Source organism: Hypomesus nipponensis, chromosome 18 (genome assembly GCF_054491055.1).
Source record: "Hypomesus nipponensis isolate SF chromosome 18, ASM5449105v1, whole genome shotgun sequence".
NCBI classification, from domain to species: domain Eukaryota; kingdom Metazoa; phylum Chordata; class Actinopteri; order Osmeriformes; family Osmeridae; genus Hypomesus; species Hypomesus nipponensis.
The window spans coordinates 17,759,434-17,778,872 of NC_140378.1; the positions used below are offsets into that span (position 1 = coordinate 17,759,434).

The window sequence follows — 19,439 nt, forward strand, 5'->3', positions numbered from 1 at the left end:
AACTTGCAGAAAGTCGGTTAAGAGCAACTTAAGCGCGCACTGCATCTCAATGTGCACCTGGCGGCGCAGTTTAACTTCACCCTAAAATGCGTATTATTTTTAAGGGAAGTTTACTTTGTCGAAATCACAATGCATGTGTTGCTGTACGCCTAATCACTAAACGTCTCTTGAACAATTTGTTCTAAACATTTTACATGTTAATATAAGGTATGAGCACAGCACTAAAGCCAAGATTCGTCAGATATGAATGTTGTCAACTGCTTCGTGTTGCATTCCACAAAACGAACCCCAAAGCACTGTGTAGAATTTTCCATTTATTCAGCACAACTCAGATTGTACAGATTACGTAAATCAGAAATGTATGAAAATTCCTGAGACATAAGCGTCATACCCTGTGAAAGACAATTAGTGAGGACATGAGATTCATTCACCTACAAAGTCCCACAGAAAATGTGATGTGCCACATCTTTAATATCTTTAGAGCATACTCAATATGTCTTAACATAGAAAATACATTCACAGTGACACTAAATAGCAAGACCAATAAAAGTGACATTATATGTCTACATTAAGACTTGACCTGACTCCTGGGATGGTGCAGGGACGGAGAACAGAAATTGATGAAACACTAGGTGAATACTTGAAATAATATCCATATATGTTTGTATATATAGACATATATACATACACACAAAATACTTCCACCAAGTCAGTGCTCCACCTTGTAATAAGTTCACCACATTTCATCATTTGTGTGTGTGATTCTTAGGAGTGTTAACACAGTTTAGCGATGCCCTCACTGGGAAATTGTCAGTGTGTTTCTTCTCTTGGAATCCCGTCGTGGAAATGGTACAAAGCTCTTCATCTCCCTAAAGGATAACCCTGCCAAACAAAAACAACAAAACTGAATGACAATATTTGTACCAAACAAAAATCGATAAATCAGATCAAAATTAAATGGATTAAAAATGTAAATACATCCCCGCTTTTTTTACATAATCTCATGGACAAAACTACAGAGACTTACGCTTCCACTCCTCTAGGGGCAGTGTGGCGTTGTCATGGCTGTCGTCATAAGGCTTTGGCTCAGGGCAGTCCTCCGGATCTCTCAAGCCGTCAAAATAGGGGTGTGCCAGACCTCCTTCTGCAGTCAGCCTCGCCTCACCATCAAGAACCAGCATCTTTTCTAGCAGGTCGATAGCTGTAAAAAAAAAAAAGGGAGAAAGTCAGAAACATGCAACAGGTTACCATCCCCATTTTGTTTATCAAGACTGACTAAGAGTGCCCTGTACACAGCAAAGTATTAATGCATGCTGGAGATGTTACGACATATCAAGTAAATCCTTCATGGGTGATGGTAAATGCGGTGGTTGTAGGGTGCGGCTTTCTGAACGCTTGTTTTAAATCACCATGTGCACTGGCTCTAGGAAACAACGCAGAGAAGTCCTTTCGGGGAAAGTGAGGGAGGGATTTCACATAGTTCTTAGCCTGTGTACAAAAGGGAGAAACATTTACATATTTAGCAGACGCTCTTATCCAGAGCGACTTACAGTAAGTACAAGGACATTCGCCCCTGAAGTAAGTAGGGTGAAATGCCTTGCCTTAGGACACAACATCATTTTAACTGCCGGGAATCGAACCGGCAACCTTCTGATTACTAGCCCAATTCCATAACCGCTCAGCCATCTGACCCCCATCCCAGATGTCAGAGTAAGACAACATCCACTGCACACATTATGAATCCAGACATAATCTAGACATTATCTAGACATCGAGTCAATTCCACCCAGGACACCATTCATCATAAATTATACATTGTAATATCTAGGTGTGTTAAGTGCCATACGTACCTCTGGACTGTCCAGTTTCTGAATGAACTCAGGTCCTGGAACTCCAGTCACTTTCATGATCTGTGTTAGTTGGTCCATATCTGGGTACAGTGAAGGTCTTCATCAATCTGTCCGTCCATACATCCATCCATACATACATCTTAAGACATGTAAAGTGTATTCAGACATCTCAGTGGGGTTCACAAGGGTAGAATAGCTCCTTAAGTCCTTGCATCCTCTCCTGAAAACACTATAGACAAGTCCCCCTTAAAACCTTCCCCTACTTTAAGTATTGACAAGATAGCAATCAATTAATCAAAATGCCTATGAGCTTCAGCTAGGTTTTAGGAGTGTGTCAACGAGCATTAAAGGATACAGTCTTTGCCTTTGAAAAGGGTCTTCCCATTGATCATTTCTCCCATGATGCAGCCCACAGACCAAATATCCACTGGGGTTAAGGGGAAAAAATGTAAATTAGATAGCTAGTTCTTTTACAGAAAGTTCTTTCATTTGAAAAAACGTGATCCGACTACCAAGTTTCAGAATACATCTGTCTTTTGGCAGTTACTAGACCAAATAGCATTTGTAAATGGCAAGCCCCAGGACAGGTGAGAGTGAGAATGTGTAACTGCTATGGTTTTCTTGCCAGTTTGGGTGTAATGCATCCAGTTTAGAATGACCTCAGGCGCCCTGTACCAACGGGTCACTACATAGCCCGTCATTTCTGCCTCAGCATGGCGAGCCAGGCCAAAGTCCAGGATCTGGATCAACAAGCATAGTCAGGAATGGTTATCATCACAGACTTCACTTCTGCATGGATTTCTATATTGATGGATTCTTGATACAAACCTTCAGCTCGCAGTCTTGATTGACAGCCAAGTTTCCTGGTTTAAGGTCCTGCAAATTTAAAATTAAATGTGTCATAAGGAAATTAAATGTCTTGGATAAAATGTATTAACATAGGGAAATTAATAGGAAGAACTGAATAATAAGGAAGACTGCACCAATTTACATAGAAATTACTAGCAGAAAAACACTGCATTGCATACAGGACCTTGCATCATCCCTGACTGTGTATGCATTGAGAACTCCCAATTATTACTTAACAATGTTCACATTGTATTTACTTAATGTTACAATGACTGTCTTCTAAATTGCTGAATCTCTAGCCAAGGTGTGTCTATAACAACTCCCAACATGCTTCTGAGCATCAGATTTAATCACGCTCACACTACTCATCATACTTGTTAGGGCGGGGCAGGCATCAATCAAACTACAACAACATTTTCCTGCACAGATGTCAACATTTTCCCGGTTGCTAACGCAACAAACTTACCCTGTGAATGATGCCAGATTTGTGAATGTACTGCCATTGCAAGAAAAAGGAAGGAAAAAAAGGAATGCATTATTAGTATCGTTATCGTAATGAATTTGAAGACTTTCTAGTTATCGTATCGCTCTAGATATAACAAAATCACGGGCCGCTACTGCGGTTGAATGCCATCAATTTGTTTGAAAAAGTGGTTTGTGTGAGTAGGTGATGGAAAAGCAAGATTGATGATTCCACTGCCAGATTTTTTGCCTGTAACCTCACCCTAAGTCCACAGAGCATCTGATAGACGAGGAACTGGATTCGGTCCTCAGACAGAAGCCCTCGCACCTTTGACAAGTCAGTAAACATGTACGGCATCACCAGATAGCTGTGGACAGAGAGAGAGACAGACATGCCACTATCATCACACTTCCCAATTTCATTTCCCCATTGACAGCCTTTATGTGGATGATGTAACTAACATGAACGCAGAAAAAAAAATCATTGTTGCCAGACACAGAACCCAGATTAGTCAAACTAACATTATTTCTGCCTAAACCATTGAGAAGAGGTATTCACAAGTGACCTCTTATCATTGTCGCAGGGCAACATGAACCTGTTGTGTAACCTGCTGGCCATTTTTTGTAGATTTCAGTGAGTGGTGTGCAATTTGCAAATGAAGCTCCAATGCCTCTATGGGGCGAGTCCCTTAAAGGAGAGGTATCCATTTCCTGTGTTCTGAGGAGAATAGTTGCACCAGATAACAATAAAACTAGTGTAATAGGGGTTGTACAAAGCCGTTTAATACATGTCATGGACCAGGCTATCTTCCTGTTTGGCTATAGCAGTGAAAGTTAGTCCCTGCCCTGAAGGGCTTGATTTTAAAATTGTAATTAGTGTATCTATGTGTCCTGCCAAATCATCAGACACGTAGAACTCCACCTCAGCCTCAAGTCTTTTATGATGTCACAAAAGCTAAATGTACTCACAAGTCATGAAAATGGTCCAGCTCATGTGCTGGAGTAAACACATCCAGAAGTCCTATCACCTGTAGAGAGAGATGGGGGGGGGGAAGAGAGAGAGAGAGAGAGAGAGAGAGAGAGAGAGAGAGAGAGAGAGAGAGGGAAGGGGGGGGGGAGAAAGGGAGAGGGGGGGGGAAAGAGAGGGACAGCTAAGGAAGAAGATTCTGAGTAATTATAATGTACTGTTTATTGAGAATACTCACGTTTTCATGTTTCATGTGCTTGAGAAGTCTTAGTTCCCTGTAGGCCCTCTTAGCAAATATTTCAGACTGGAAGGGCCTGTGTAGCTTTTTAATGGCCACTTTCTCTTTAGTCTTCTCATTTATTGCTGAACTGAGAAAGGGGGGAATTATATCAATGCGGTAACAACACAAATCCGCTAAAAACAGATATTCATCTTGGAAATACATATTTAGTCGTTTTGTTTATAACTGTAACCTACTGCATGATACCTCAGTTGATTTTGATTTTACTGATATGAGCCTTAACAGGCTAATTCAGGAATACATGTTCCTGAGTTAGTGATTCATATTAACAAAACAAACACATTACAAAAACTGACATTATATTACACTTAATACTTAAAAATTACAGTCATAATTGTGCCTCATCATGTTTACTTAGGCCAATAGGGGGGTTTATGTTCAACAATCTGCACTGCAGCCGTTGCAAGTGAAAATATTGTGAGTACATTTTCCTATTTACAATATATTTGACTCTCACAAATAGTTACAACCTATTCTGTACCATTAGAAAAGTGTGTACACATAGCATAGCACTCAATGCAATTTTTCACAGCCTATGCACAATTTATTTAACCCCCAAAAATCGCAGTGGGCATTTAATGTTTACCATTACTGCGTCATTGGCATTGACTATGATCTCGTTGCTTCAGAAGATACTTTTTACTTCACATGTTGAATAGCTACATTATAACTAGGTGGTAACATCATGTATGGGTTTACGCCACCATGAAGGCTACTATGATACACTGCTCGACAATAAAATCGGTCAGCATGGGTCGACAGCAGGCAACTCGGCCACTCACCAGACGGAACCGTATGCCCCTGTCCCAATTTGTTTCAATCGTGTATACTTCTCCGGGACTTCCCATACCGTGCTGTTGATCTCCTCTCGGACAAATCGTGTCTGCGCCTCCATGTTTAGCTTCGACGCAAGTGCTCAGAAGAAAGACGAGCAGGTCGGGTAGTTCTTCGCACCTCCTACGCTTTTTCTCCACCAGCACTTGTCAAAAAGGTCACGGCACTACTAGTTAGCGTTGTTAGTCTACTGTGAATTGTTCAGTGTAAACAGAGTGGTCTAGGCAAGGAGTGGAGACAGACGCTCTTTGTAAACAAATGCACTACTTTTCTACAAGCTCAAAAATATGTAAAAACGCGGTGCCCGTTCTCAGATTTTCATGCTGAAATCTGAGAACAGACTAATGAATCATGATGTAATCACCGCCCTTGATTCCAAATAGTCGTGCCTTTCTGTTCTGTTGTGCTCGGAGGGCTAGCTATAACATGTCAATAACGATGACTCTGGTTTCCGTTGACACCCACACTGGTAGGTGATGGTACTGTACTCGTGATGAATAAATATTCTAAATGGTTCATGAATCAGACCATCAGAACTCAAAAGCAAACGTCAGGAACACAAATAACAACAATAATTTAATAAATATGTCAATAATGCAATGCCCAAATTTCCCCATTGTGGGACGAATAAAGGTATAGGCTATCTTATCTCTTATCTTAATATACGCCTATGATTTATAGTTTTTTCTTTAGAAATGGCAAACTCAAAATATTTGACAGGCGACTACAAAACATTACCAGGCCCATTACTAATGTTTTGTAATAGTTTGTGAATTAGCTGGTTAAAGGTTTCCCACTCTCTATTTGCAAATGCTGCTATTCCTGGTAGTTCACATTGCATTGTTATTAACATTTGTAGATTTTTACTAATAGCCTTCCTATGCTTCCTATGTATATCTCAAACACAATCCTATTTTTTTTGATGATGATGATGATGATGATGAGTTTATAATATTAATATACGGTAAAATCTGTATAAAGAATCTGAACTGGGAGAGAATGTGTGCCCATGCATATCTAATAGGTATGATTAGTAGCCTATGATTTCACTTCCTGATTTGTCACTAGGTAGACCTGTAAAGAGTTGGCTGATAGGGTGATCCATCATTTCACAAAGACCAGTTGGCAATGGTTTGTACAGTCTCTTCAGATAAATGTACTTTCACAACCAAATCAAATTAACGAGTTAAATCGACTCTTACTCGAGAAACATTATAATCCAGTTCCCTGATATCAATTAATTCCACGTTGTCCTAAATTCCTTGCAGTTACCACAAGATGGAGGCAAAGCATCGCATTCTTTGTTTGGATCCTTCAATAGAACGCTAATCAACTAAGCTTCCACTTTAATAACACTGGCACTCACACAAATGCACACACTCCAGCAAACAATGAAATATGCATGTGTACTAAAATGCATGGAAATGTTTTTGTGTATTAAATGCACCTGTGTGTTTGTGTCTCTGTGTGTGTGCCTTAAAGAGAGTTATCATATTAATTGTATATTCATATTATATATTAGCCTATATGAATGCACCGATACCTCAAAGGTGACTTGAATGATCTGATGTTTTTACAATGATGGTGTGATTTCAGTTTGAGTACTAAATGCAATCGCTTAACAAGTTACCACTTAAAGCCGTTTCAGATTCCTTGATTTTAACTGTTCAAATATGTAAGCCTGCAGCAGTTGTCATTTTGAATAATAAAAAAAAAAAACGTTTTGGGCACCCTTAAGCGGATTTCTGTGTACCCTACACAAAGAAAAACTACTACTTGATTGTAACACATTGCATCTTTTTGCCTCGCCATTCCCCTCTTTTAGTTTCTGGTTCAACAGCTCTGCAAGGTCACTCTGCGTGCGGCCTATGAATAAGTCAGCACAGTGTATATTCTTATACTAGTTTTGACTTGAGAGCTGGTTCGACATCTAGTATGAACGTTTAGATGAAGTTTGACCAAAAAGATGAATGTCATCGTTTGACAGGGTGCATGCATCTTGGATTTATGTCATTTACTATGTTCATGACAAACCCAGCCTTATGGTATGGGTATCCAGTCCTCACAGCAACATTGCATAGATAACATTCTGTCTCATCATAGTTAGCCTACCGTGAGCAGGACTTGGTTCACAATTGGTTGATCCATGTGTTGTGAAGAGATTTAAGTCGAGTGCCAAGGTTGATTCCTTTTATATTTTGACCTCTCTCATTATTCACTCTTAATAACAATGTTGCTCACGTTTTGACTCACTTCCCTAATTGATCCCAATAAGCACGTATTGTTACTTATATGCAAATGAAAGAAAACAAATAACTTAATTTACACAACTGAATCAACAGCCAACATGTAATCACAATTCACAACATGCATCTAGCCACATACAGACATTCACCTGAACAGTTTCAACAAACCAAACAATATGTCCTCTAGGGGGTTTTCTTTTTCCTGCTACTTAAAGAGAATTAATTATTGGTATCAATCAATGATGCTATCTCTCCACGCCTTTTTGGTTACGAAGGAGGGCAGGAAGACAGTGGCATTTAGCTATGATTAATGAAGTGACCTTCCCTACAGCCTTCGTTGTGTTCTGGAAAATCTATTTCATTTCAAAGTGACCTCCAGGACTGGTGGGAACACCAGTGCTCTTCGCATTCAAATGTGCCAAAAACACGCTGAGATACCGAGTGCGTGAAACTGTGTGTCTCTCTGCTCATATCCCTCCTGCCGTGAGGAGGACACAAACAGTTGGGATTAGAGCGCGTACCCTCCATGTCTCTCCCGCCATGCAGATGTTTCATTTGTTTTTCGATAGATTAACATGAAGTGAACAGATGGGTAATACAAAAACAAGCACGTCAAACAGCGATCAACACACCTATTAAATTTTGTACAGTATTTGAGGTTGGTCTGGTGCCCGAATTGGTGCCAGCTTTGCCAACCTGTATCATGGCAGTCTTTCTGAAAGCCCCACTGAGCCTTGGTGCTGAGCCCGTGAGGCATGTACCTGACTTGGCAATCATTTATCTTATCTGCTCATTATTGATGGTAGCAGAGAAGTGCAGCATGAGAGATTTTAGTTTACCCCAGTCTTTTGGCTCTGTGCCCACTTTGGTGCACAAGCGAATCAAATCTAGTCGATTCTGTGGTAAATTGGTGGCAGTAGGGTGGGCTGCGGAGTTGTGTGGGTTGTCTGTGACACTGGAAAGGGTTTAGAGGTAGAACTAATAATATAGTACATTAAGTCTTTCAAATATTTTACGATGACCTAAATTACGAGTGAGCCAGCTGAGTTCACTTGCCAAAATCTTTGCAGGGTTCATTTGTGTGTGTAAACGAAATCGCTTATTGCACTGTTTTCATGTCAGTTTACATGTGTCTATGTATAAGCTTCTGAGTTTGTGTGTGTTAAGGACCATGATATTGTCAGAGAGAACGTGTGTTTGCATGCCTCTCTTGCATGTGCTCCTGTGCATGTATTTGAGCATGTGTCACAGTTCGTTAGTGTACGGGGAAAAACGTGTTATTTCCGCCTGTCATCCTCCCTCACCGGCTGTCGGGCGTGAGGTGACAGTGATGAGCCGTGTCCGGATCCCTGACCCAGAAGGCCTGTCACCTGAAGGAAATGGCACTAACCATCATGGACAGACAGCCATCACTGGTGGGTCCACCCAACACACTGGACACTTAAACTTACACACTCTCTCTCTCTCTCTCTCTCTCTCTCTCTCTCTCTCTCTCTCTCTCTCTCTCTCTCTCTCTCTCTCTCTCTCTCTCTCTCTCTCTCTCTCTTCTCTCCTTGTTCTTTACAGTGTTTAACAATGCAGTCCCGATGCTTTTTTGTTCCATCAATAAAATGATGTCAATTTGTATTCATACATTCACAATAGACAGTTTTCACTCAACCCATATGATCTTACATCTAATTAGTATAGTACCCATGTTATTAAGCTTATTATGAAATGTACTCTTACTTTGATTTGACATCTCTGTGTTTCCCTCTCTCTCTCTCTCTTTCTCTCTCTCTCTCTCTCTCTCTCTCTCTCTCTCTCTCTCTCTCTACACACATGCAGACACACACACACACTCTCTTCTTCTCTGTCCTTTCCAGTGGCCCTTGGCTAAGATTGTGTTGGCTCTGTCTCTGAGGCCCACTTTGGTTAGTGCCAGATGACCTAAGCCTGACCAAGGCCAGTGGTCCACGACTAAAGGGAGCCAGACTGCCTGGAAGGGAAGGGTTCTCTCCCTGGTTCCACTGCTTCTTCCTCGCCCTTTAAACAGGCATTCCAGTGAAAATAGTTTTTCATTGCCATGCGAAATAAACAGGAAATACTTCCTACCGGTGAATAGGTGACCCTATTTTAATGTGACTGACTAATCAGTGATGTTTATATGTATGTGAATGGTTATGTGTGTGGGCATTTGTGTTTGACCGATTGCAATTTTGTCTGTGTGACAGAGAATAACTGCTCAAGCAGCACCGACAGAACACAACATCTGATTAACGATGCCTATCCAACCCTCCCTTGGTTGCCCACATATAAACAGAGGACTCAACTGTTTCCTAGCAGTGTAATTAGTCAGTGATGACAGGACTATCTCTCTCTTGCATTGACAGGACAAACACCTCGCATGCTGTCAACATGGCCCATTGCTGCTGCTGACAGAAAGGTTAGGATTTACATACAATCCATCATTCATTTTCCTTCTGTATACCCTCCTGAGGTTTTTCATTATTTTGATTATTTATGGCTGTCTTTTCTCTCTCTCTTTCTCTCTCTTTCTCTTTCTTTCTCTCTGTTTCTCTCTCTCTCTTTCTCTCTCTCTCTCTCTCTCTCTCTCTCTTTCTCTCTTTCTCTCTCTGTCTCTCTCTCTCATTCATTCACACACACACACACACACACACAAACACACAGACACTCTCTCACACACACACACATATACAGCAAGGGTATAAAACCTGTCATTTGGTATTATTGTAGCATTGTGGGCATGACTAGGTTACTAATAAATAGCTTAATTCCCTGAAGGAATAGAGAGACTTGTGCATCTACACATGACACATAACTTTCCCCAACAAAGCAAGGCCAAAAGTAATTATCCATATACGCTAGTGATCCTAATCTGCTATCCTGTATCCAGACAGTTACTAACAGCCTTCTCAGTGCTCAGATATCTGCAACAACATCCTTATTTGGTCAAGATATTTTTCGTTGATGTGCCAATCACTTCCATGAATGACAAATAGTGTTTTTATTATTTTTCATTTACATAATTTCAGGAGCGGCTTGCTTTATTACTTGCTTTTTATTCCTTCGTTTCTTTTTTCCCGCCTTGCTATCAAAGTGCTGCATCATTACACCGGATAATGCCATTTTTACAAAGCTCGCTGTCGCAAGTTTTTTTTTTCTTTTTTTTCTTTTTATGAGCTGCGTTTTTTTCCCTTCGTGGAATGGTGATGAAACCATATGGAGACGGGGGGTGCAGCGGCGTAAATGACTTCTTAGCAGTGCAGCGAAATGTGAAGGACAGACTGACAGGAGACGGCACGGCAAGCAAACTAATGAGCTACATGCTTCACACAGAGACACAAGGGGGGAGAGGGGCAGAGAGGGAGAGAGGGAGAGGGGGAGAGAGGGAGAGGGGGAGAGAGGCAGAGGGGGAGAGAGGCAGAGGGGGAGAGAAGGAGCGGGGGAGAGTGGGGGAGTGGGGGAGAGAAGGAGCGGGGGGGGGGAGAGGGGGAGAGGGAGAGGGAGAGGGGGAGAGATGGAGAGGGGGAGTGGGGGAGAGAGGGAGAGGGGGAGAGAGGGAGAGGGGGAGAGAGGCAGAGGGGGAGAGAAGGAGCGGGGGGGGGGGAGAGGGGGAGAGGGAGAGGGGGAGAGATGGAGAGGGGGAGTGGGGGAGAGGGGGAGAGAAGGAGCGGGGGGGGGAGAGGGGGAGAGGGAGAGGGAGAGGGGGAGAGATGGAGAGGGGGAGTGGGGGAGAGGGGGAGAGAGGGAGAGGGGGAGAGAGGGAGAGGGGGAGAGAGGCAGAGGGGGAGAGAAGGAGCGGGGGAGAGTGGGGGAGTGAGGGAGAGAAGGAGCGGGGGGGGGAGAGGGGGAGAGGGAGAGGGAGAGGGGGAGAGATGGAGAGGGGGAGTGGGGGAGAGGGGGAGAGGGAGAGGGGGAGTGGGGGAGAGGGGGAGAGGGAGAGGGGGAGTGGGGGAGAGGGGGAGAGAGGGAGAGAGGGAGAGAGGGAGAGAGGGAGAGAGGGAGAGAGGGAGAGGGGGAGAGAGGAAGAGGGGGAGAGAAGGAGAGGGGGAGAGAGGGAGAGATGTGCCAGAGAGAAGGAGAGTGGGTTCCGGGAAGACAGAGCTGTGGTGATGGGGGAGAAAACAAGGAAAAAGTAAGAGAGGGGATGGATGAAGGGGGAGAGGAAAAAAATGAGGGAGAAAGCGAGAGAGGTAGAGAGTGATAAAGGGAGACAGAGAGAGGAGCTTGTATACATTTTGAAGAGAAAGAGGGAAGGAAAGAGGGTAGTGAATATAGAACAACATGACTGATGACCTTTGGCTGCAGGGTTTTCTCATCTATCTCTCAGATGACACCAAACGATAAAGTTTGTTTCGCTGTGTTATTGGGCGGCCATGCCATTTCATGCATTTATGACTGTCTTTGAAAGCATTATGCCTCACTGCCAGCAGAGGTAATAACATTTCTGTTGTGTTGTGTGAGCTTCCTATAAATGATCATCTGCAACAAAAGATACAAAAAAGTTCTGGTCAATTAATTGTGGCCTTGGTTATGGGCCTATTTGTCTTCATCAACACACATGGTTACTCTCTATTTAAGCAGTAGCATAGCAGAATCAATAAGGCAGATTTGCAGTTTAGCAATGGGGAGCCTTTAGCCTGACACTAGTCATAATTCTAGTCAGAATATGAGTCTTATAACTCTCCGTTGGGCTGTGACTATGGGGCGTGTCTCAACCAAACTCGTAAAACAAATGCCTCTTCGCTCAATTGGATAACCTACAACCAATCATAGCAACGTAATATGTTGTTTGTTGAAAACAAATTCAAACCAAGCACTCTTTTGTGACGTTGTTGATTATGTTACTGTTGATCATCTGTCCATCATCGTATAAAGCCCGCCAATTTCATTGGTCCGACCAGCTCCTGGTTTTATATAGTTGTTCCCAAAACGAGCCCCTCCAGACCCAACTTTTCTACAAAATGTTTGTTGTGGATGGGGCTAAGTTGGGTTGGAAGCCAGGCTAGTGAACCTTACCTTCTCCTGCAGGTAGATGGTTGACATTTAGGTAGCTTCTTTGCTGTCCTCATCAAGGTCTTATGAGCTAGTACACAGGAAATACTGCACAACACACATCGGAACTATCTCTCCTCACTCTCTCTCTCTACATTAGTAATCATGAAGTGATACAGGTTGATACATAATATGTAAAAATGCATCCACATGCATGTGAAGACTGAAGAGAACAGGGGAGTTAGGGCCTTTAAAGCTAATTATGGAGTGTTTTTATGGCCTAAAAGGAAAGGATGTTTGCTTTTGGGTTACTAGTTATCATTAACTGAGTGAAGTGTATGTAATGGCCAGGATAAAGTTATTGCCACTCGATTTAAAAGGCTCCTCAGTTCTTCAAGGTTATTCTACACAATCAAATAGTCTAATCACTTCTAACTGGAGTTGAGGGATGGGTAACGTATGAATTTATAAACACTTTTCCTTTTTCCTCCGAGGTGCCATTTTAAAGCTATTTAAATCTCTCGCTTCTCCTTTTTTTAACTCAAGATAAGAGTTCATTACCAGTGCTTCTCTGCTTCACTCATTAATGTAAAAGTCCCTCTTTTCATGCCAGAGAGCTTGGCAAAGTAGCAAATTGCTTGTCCCAGTAATACTTTATTAGGGTCTGTGAGTGTGTGCACTCTCTCTTTCAAACCTACTTTCCGTCGAACTCACTCACTCACTCCATCAATCACATGCCTCTCTAACTCTGTGTCTCACCGTTCTCTACGTCTTCACACACACACACACACACAGACACACATACACACACACAGTTACATAATATCGTAGGCAGTACTCAGTAAACCTTTGCATCATCAATACACAGATCTAATGAATGCATTTGACAACCACAAACTGCCTGCAGCTCAGATCATGCTATCTAATATGCCAGGGGAGTAAGTAAGAGTAAAAAAAAAAAAAGAACCTGCCAGGGATTTTATTTCTCTACACTTAGTTTGACAGAATGTAGAGGAATTCAAATCCAACTGAGCACAATATAGCTCCTTTCTGCTTACGAAGAAGGGCTGACAGATTGCTGTATCAGCTCCAACAAGGATAACCTGATGGAGCTGGTCCAGGACTTGGTTCCTCAGCCCTGCTCACTCCTCTAAACCACAAGGCTGAGGATTGAAAGACAGATGAATGATGATGATGAATGGTAGGCCCTAGCTAGATAGTCCATCGTTTCTACAGCCCTGCTCAACTTTTTTTTCTGGGGCCTGGTTAGTAAAGACAGCTTTGACAGTTGCGTTGTAACGCCTAAAACTTGAAATTACGTAGTGGTGTGTTGCCTCTGATCACATGACACGACAAAAAGACTGGACCATGTAAAGCCTCACAGCAAAGTGGATTCATTTCCTTCCTTACACCATAGCAAAAAAAAGACAAAGAAAAGAGTTGTAAACGCCTTGTCAAAATTCCCAAAGTCTATATCTCTTCTCTCCATGGTAATGATGTGCCCCTGTCAGAGATTGCTGCCCGCTGGGGAGAGCTGGGCGAGGAGCGTCTGACATATTGGGTACTTTGATGAAACGTGTGTGAAGGGACGGAGAGAAGAGGTGGTGTGGGGGGTTGAGATCTGCTCCGGAACAAGACGGAACTCCCTGTGGTCTCAATTACCAAACCCCTGTTGGTGTCGCGACACTCTCCTCTTTTCCACGCTCCAGCAGCACCACAGGACGGCCGAGTCCGTCGCTCTGTACCGCTGAGATCAAACACACCAGCTCACACCCTGCTTTAATGACAGCACTGGGCTCCTGCAGGGATTCAGGGTCTTCCAGACCTCCTCTTGTCAGTTGCTCGAGACAGATAACTTCCGCTGAAGTTGAAGGTACGGTTTGACTGTTGGGGTTGCCCCACTAAGAATAAGTAAGAACGTCATGCAGTGGCTGTGGGTTGGAGTGCCTACAGATTATAAAATATACAATGTATGAGCTATTATGTAGAGAGAATATATAGAATACAAACAATCGTTTAATCACAATTTTTATGGACCGAATCCCCTTTCGATGAGATAGATGGACAGTATATAGATGTGAATGATAAATCAGAGTGTTTTCTGAGGTTATGGTTTAGATTGATGATACCTCATCCTGTAGTGGCTTACCTTCTCCAACCTCTATGATTAGTCCTGAATGGCGATATAAAATGATAGTGCCGTTATGGTGGTACTTACCACACACTGAGGGCACTTGACAATCCAAGGTCAAACGGCAGAGTAGGAGCAGTCATTCTGAAAGGACCTTTGTCATGTCCTTATTGAAATTCATCAATAAAATTCAGGTCTGTAAGCCCTTTCAGAAATAAAATTGTCATGCTAATTCATTTTGATTGCCACGTTGAAGTGGCTAAACAAAATGAATTGCTTGGCCAGATGTGTCCATTGAGGCGGAAACAGGATATTTCATACTGAATTACCCTGATCGACCGAGCTCATGGATCTCTGTGCATTTCTGATCAAAAGCTCACACATGTGGAATTGCAATCACCGCTTTTTCGCTCCAACATTGATTTGTGTGTTGAAGAAATACAGTCTGAGGGGTCCTCAAAAGCATTGCTGCTGAGTAGGATTTTTTAAATATATTTTGATTTTCACATCAACAAAGGAAAAATAAGATTGGAGTTTTTATTAAGAGACTCTTGATTGTACATGGTGGAAATATCAGTATATTCATGAACCACTGTAGTAATGTGATGAATTTGATGAATGACTGACTGAAAATGTCAACCCTGTGAAAACTTTTTTCAATTCCAATTTCCATTTCAAACCTTAGGATGGATTCAAGTAAAACTTAACTGGATAGAATCACCTCTGACCCGTTACTTTGTATTGAATCAAATCTTACACTGTCAATGAACAATGCAAATACATAGTACCAGAATTTAGAAATTACATACTAATATTTCTGAGAGAAATAAAAAACCCTATGCACCAAATAGGATTATATATAGAACCTCACAGACCTGAAATGGGTTTAAAAAATTGAACTGTTTGGACCAGGAAAGGATTCCATATGAAAGGAGAGGGTTCTATACAAATGTTTTATGTAGTAACCAGAAATCATCATAAATTGACTTTACAGCACCATGTCTCCTCTGACCAAAGAGCAGAGAGCTCTATGGGAATACCAGACGTCTATTCTGCACTACGAGGACCAGCATGCTGTTGGATGCAAGAAGAAAAGGAAACGCTTTCAAGTGAGCCATCTGGACATGCATACCCCAGAGGGGACACAGAGCAAGACATGCTCTCTCTCTCTCTCTCTCTCTCTCTCTCTCTCTCTCTCTCTCTCTCTCTTTCTTTGTCTTTCTCTCTGTCTCTCTCTGTCTGTCTCTCTCTCTCTCTCAGTCTCTCTCTGTCACTCTCTCTCTCGCTCTCTCTCTCTCTCTCTCTCTGTCTCTCTCTCTCTGACTCTCTCTGTCTCTCTCTCTCTTTCACTCTGTTGCTTTATCTACCTTAATCTCGCGTTATCTGTCTGTCTCTCTCTTTCTCTCCATTTTTCTCTGTCGCACTCAATACATCACATAAAGCTCACCATTAGAGTTAAAAAGGCTAACTGGGATGCTTTTCCCACTCACTGGTAATGACTCATTGACAGTATCTGTTTGATGCCTTCTCCTCATTCATCTCTCTCTCCATCTCCTTCTCTCTCTCCATCTCTCTCTCCCACTCCCTCTGTCAGATTCAGGGCTGCTGGGGCCCTTAGGGTATTGATTGGGCTCAGCTTGATGCTGTCAAAGTGATGGGGGTCTTGTGAATCTCAGACAGGCTCCTGGCCTGGTATTCACTGGGTCTCCCTACCCGTCTCTCTCTCTCTCTTTCAACCACACACACATATGCACGCACGCACACGCACATTCTTCCCATGTCTTTCTCTCTCTTTCTCTATTTCACTCTCTCTCTCTCGGCTCTCCTGACACCCTCAATCTGTCACAGTTAAAACCCTCAGGAATAACTGTTCAAACCAAGATGACTTGGACACTGCATTGAGCTCAGGAGTTTGAGCTAATCAAAATTGGCAATAACAAACTGCCTGGAACGCCTGACTTTGTTTACTTTTCAGACATTTTACAGCTGAGTGTATCTTGTTTCCTGGGGTTTCAGGCACAGAATGAAAGTTTGTCCTGGAGGGCAGGCATGTAATGTGCTCAATCACCCATAATGGAACTCAAGACTACCGGTTTTAATGGAGTCTGTATTCCCCTAGTCGGATGTTTGTAAACGAGAGGGAGGAGAGGGAAATAGAAAATCGAGGCAGGGAGGAAGAGATTTTCGTTTGACTGAATTCTGTTGCAGCACATTTAAAAAACACCATCATCAAGTAAATGTAACAGTGTCTGCACACTGCGTTGCACTTCGCAGGGTTTACACATATTACTACTGAGATCAACACAATTCTTTCATTATGCTTTCATTCCAATACTAATACTGCTGAACGTTTAAAAGAGAGGCCTGGAGAGGTAATTACTGTTCTAGAGAAAAGCACAACGCAAATACGGTCTTGAAAAATAGCTAGCCACAATGGTCCCTACTCGGGAGGGGATTGACAAATACCAGCTGGACAGACTTGCAAGTAAACAATTATGTAATGCACGGACCTCAGTGTTAAATGGTGCCACTCACTCCAAAATCCAATACAAAAGTCAATAGCCCCGTACGGAGATTGCAACCTTCATCAGAGTTCATTTCCTTACTCCCCGAGCAAGTCAATGACACTATCATGGAGGGTGGCTTCTTAAAGGGAAATTTCCAGGCACAGCGAATGTTGTTCTTCCTATATTGCCTGCTATACGGAGTAGGCCACAACGGTATGTCAGTTTCTTGATTCAGTTGCTCCTCTGTGGTTGGCAGTGTTGTGTAGCTGAAGACTGAATGAGTTGTCTTGGAGGGAGGAATGACTTATTTAAACATAAGCCTACAAATAAACATTCCTTTATGTATGTTTTACTAATAATGTTTCTCATGAAAGTCATACATCCAATAGAATGAATATGACATGTACAAAGTTATAGGCACATCTGCCAAATGGGTTTAAAGATGCATCTGGGAATAATAACAAATAAATTAACATGAGAAACCGCGCCTTCAATTCGCTTTACTCCAGCAAGAGTTTGATAAACAGTCAAACTATGATTGACGGTGGTTTCACAAAATAGGCCAATGGACAAGCCTGCCTTGTCAAAGGCAATTGGCTGGAATAGGATTGCTAGGATATAATTGGCTGGAATAGGATTGCTAGGTTATAATTGGCTGGAAACTAACATGCAGGTCCAATCATTAGAAATTGACATTTCACAGGCACTAAACTGCAGTGTCTCACTCAGAGGGTCTCATTAGATTGTACAATATGTTAATAGGGGAAGAAAACCTTTCTCTTTTTATTGAAAAAATCGTACTTATTCTACCTTTAAGCAGGCAAATCGAATCTTCTAAGCATTACAGCTTAAAACCACTGTGGTAACGTTGTTCTAGTGACAGGAATCTGAACACATTTACAGGTGCAAGGCTGACACCCAACTCTATAGAGTAACGAAATGAGTGAACACAAAACATGAAAGACACTTCTGAAGTAGGCCTATCAGCGCTGTATTTAGACTGCTGTTCATTGCTTCTTCAAGAAAACCTAGCCTACTCTTAATTATTGGGAATGCGTAGAGAACATGTGGGGTTCAGATGGCTGAGCGGTTAGGGAGTCAGGCTATTATTCAGAAGGTTGTTGGTTCGATAAGTGACGTTGTGTCCTTGGGCAAGGCTAGCCTTGGGGGGAATGTCCCTGTACTTAGTAAGTCGCTCTGGATAAGAGTGTCGGCTAAATGACTAAATGTAAACATGTTGAATGGGTTTACTACAGTCTATAGTTCGTGTCTGTGTTCTCTTTATATTTTGTCAAATGACAGGGAAGCTAAATTTGGGACCAGCTTCTCCTTGACTCAGTAAATGAGGGGAGTGAAGGATGTTGTGCTCCCTTACATAAACGCTTCTGGCAAAATAGACTTTATTAAGACTCATAAAAAACACTATTAAAATTCACAACCCAGGGAGCGTCGGCTGACCCCTAGAGAATGATAAATTAGCCTTGTCGCTCTAGCAAAACGACCGTTTTACACCTTTATCTCCCAGTGCTGTTCACAGCGTCTCTGCTACACGGGCAGACACACAAAGGCTCAGTGATTGTGTTGAAGAGGCTCAGCATTCAAGTCATTTATAGTGAAACACGTTCCTTTTGTTTTGGTCGAAGAAAAAATACACTTGTTTGGTTTTGGAACGGTCTATGTGAAGGATGTTCACTTAAGCTAATTGCGCCGTGTTAACACTTAATTTAATCTTTTCATTGTGCTGTCTATGAATTCGCTTATATTGCAAATTGGGTCTCCAGGGATTGTTTCTATCAGTCAATGGTAGCTTGTTCCAGTGGTGTCAGAAGCTCGAAGCTGGTTTAGCACCCAAATTCTGTTTAGGGGCGGGTGGGGGGGGGGGGGGGTGGCGACGACATGTTTTATGTTTTTAATTCGTGTAGAAAATAGCTTCGCATTGGCAGTGCTGAAGCAGACCTGACTAGGTCAATAGATAAAGTCGAAGACGTGGTCCTTCTGCCCCACAAGCCCCTGTGTTGCATTGTCCCTGTGCCTATGATAACGATGAGCTAGTTAAAGTCTCCAGTGAGTCATCATTGGCGTCTCATTAGCGCGATGCTAAGGTAATGGGTCATCAAATGGACTTTTATGCAGGCATTAATGCTAATTTGCTATGCTGCGGTGGTGTTCAACGATGCTGTTTCGAAAAATCAAGCCCTGTGAGAATGTTTGTGCCTCATTGGGTGTGCCTGGGTGAACTTCATAATAAGATTCAGGGCTTGGAAACTAAACACAATGTAATTCCCCAAACCAAC

The 19,439-nt window shown here is 42.4% G+C and overlaps 1 protein-coding gene and 1 long non-coding RNA gene across 2 annotated transcripts; one reads left to right on the plus strand and one right to left on the minus strand.

The window, feature by feature from the left end:
• Positions 1-299: 299 nt before the first annotated feature.
• On the minus strand, positions 300-5,719 carry mapk13 (mitogen-activated protein kinase 13). Its single transcript, XM_084680974.1, has 12 exons — positions 5,212-5,719; positions 4,367-4,496; positions 4,131-4,189; positions 3,424-3,529; positions 3,166-3,195; positions 2,679-2,726; positions 2,476-2,590; positions 2,206-2,277; positions 1,851-1,930; positions 1,410-1,488; positions 1,028-1,201; positions 300-882 (listed from the first exon to the last, which is right to left on the minus strand). The coding sequence occupies exons 1-12, from the start codon at positions 5,322-5,324 to the stop codon at positions 797-799; spliced, it is 1,092 nt and encodes a 363-aa protein (XP_084537100.1). The 5' UTR covers positions 5,325-5,719; the 3' UTR covers positions 300-796.
• On the plus strand, positions 4,829-6,659 carry LOC146252529 (uncharacterized). The gene is made up of 3 exons (XR_014732135.1): positions 4,829-4,846; positions 6,336-6,394; positions 6,532-6,659. It is a non-coding gene; the product is annotated as an uncharacterized LOC146252529 (long non-coding RNA).
• Positions 6,660-19,439: the final 12,780 nt, after the last annotated feature.

What these genes read in the sequence shown, in the direction of transcription:
- mapk13 (XM_084680974.1), bottom strand. Translation starts at nt 5,324, where the DNA reads ATGGAGGCGCAGACACGATTTGTCCGAGAGGAGATCAACAGCACGGTA. An exon ending in GGGGCATACGGTTCCGTCTG is followed by an intron (nt 4,497 to 5,211) that starts GTGAGTGGCCGA and finishes CCCCTTTCTCAG; the next exon opens with TTCAGCAATAAATGAGAAGA. An exon ending in GCCCCTAGAGGAGTGGAAGC is followed by an intron (nt 883 to 1,027) that starts GTAAGTCTCTGT and finishes TTTGTTTGGCAG; the next exon opens with GGTTATCCTTTAGGGAGATG.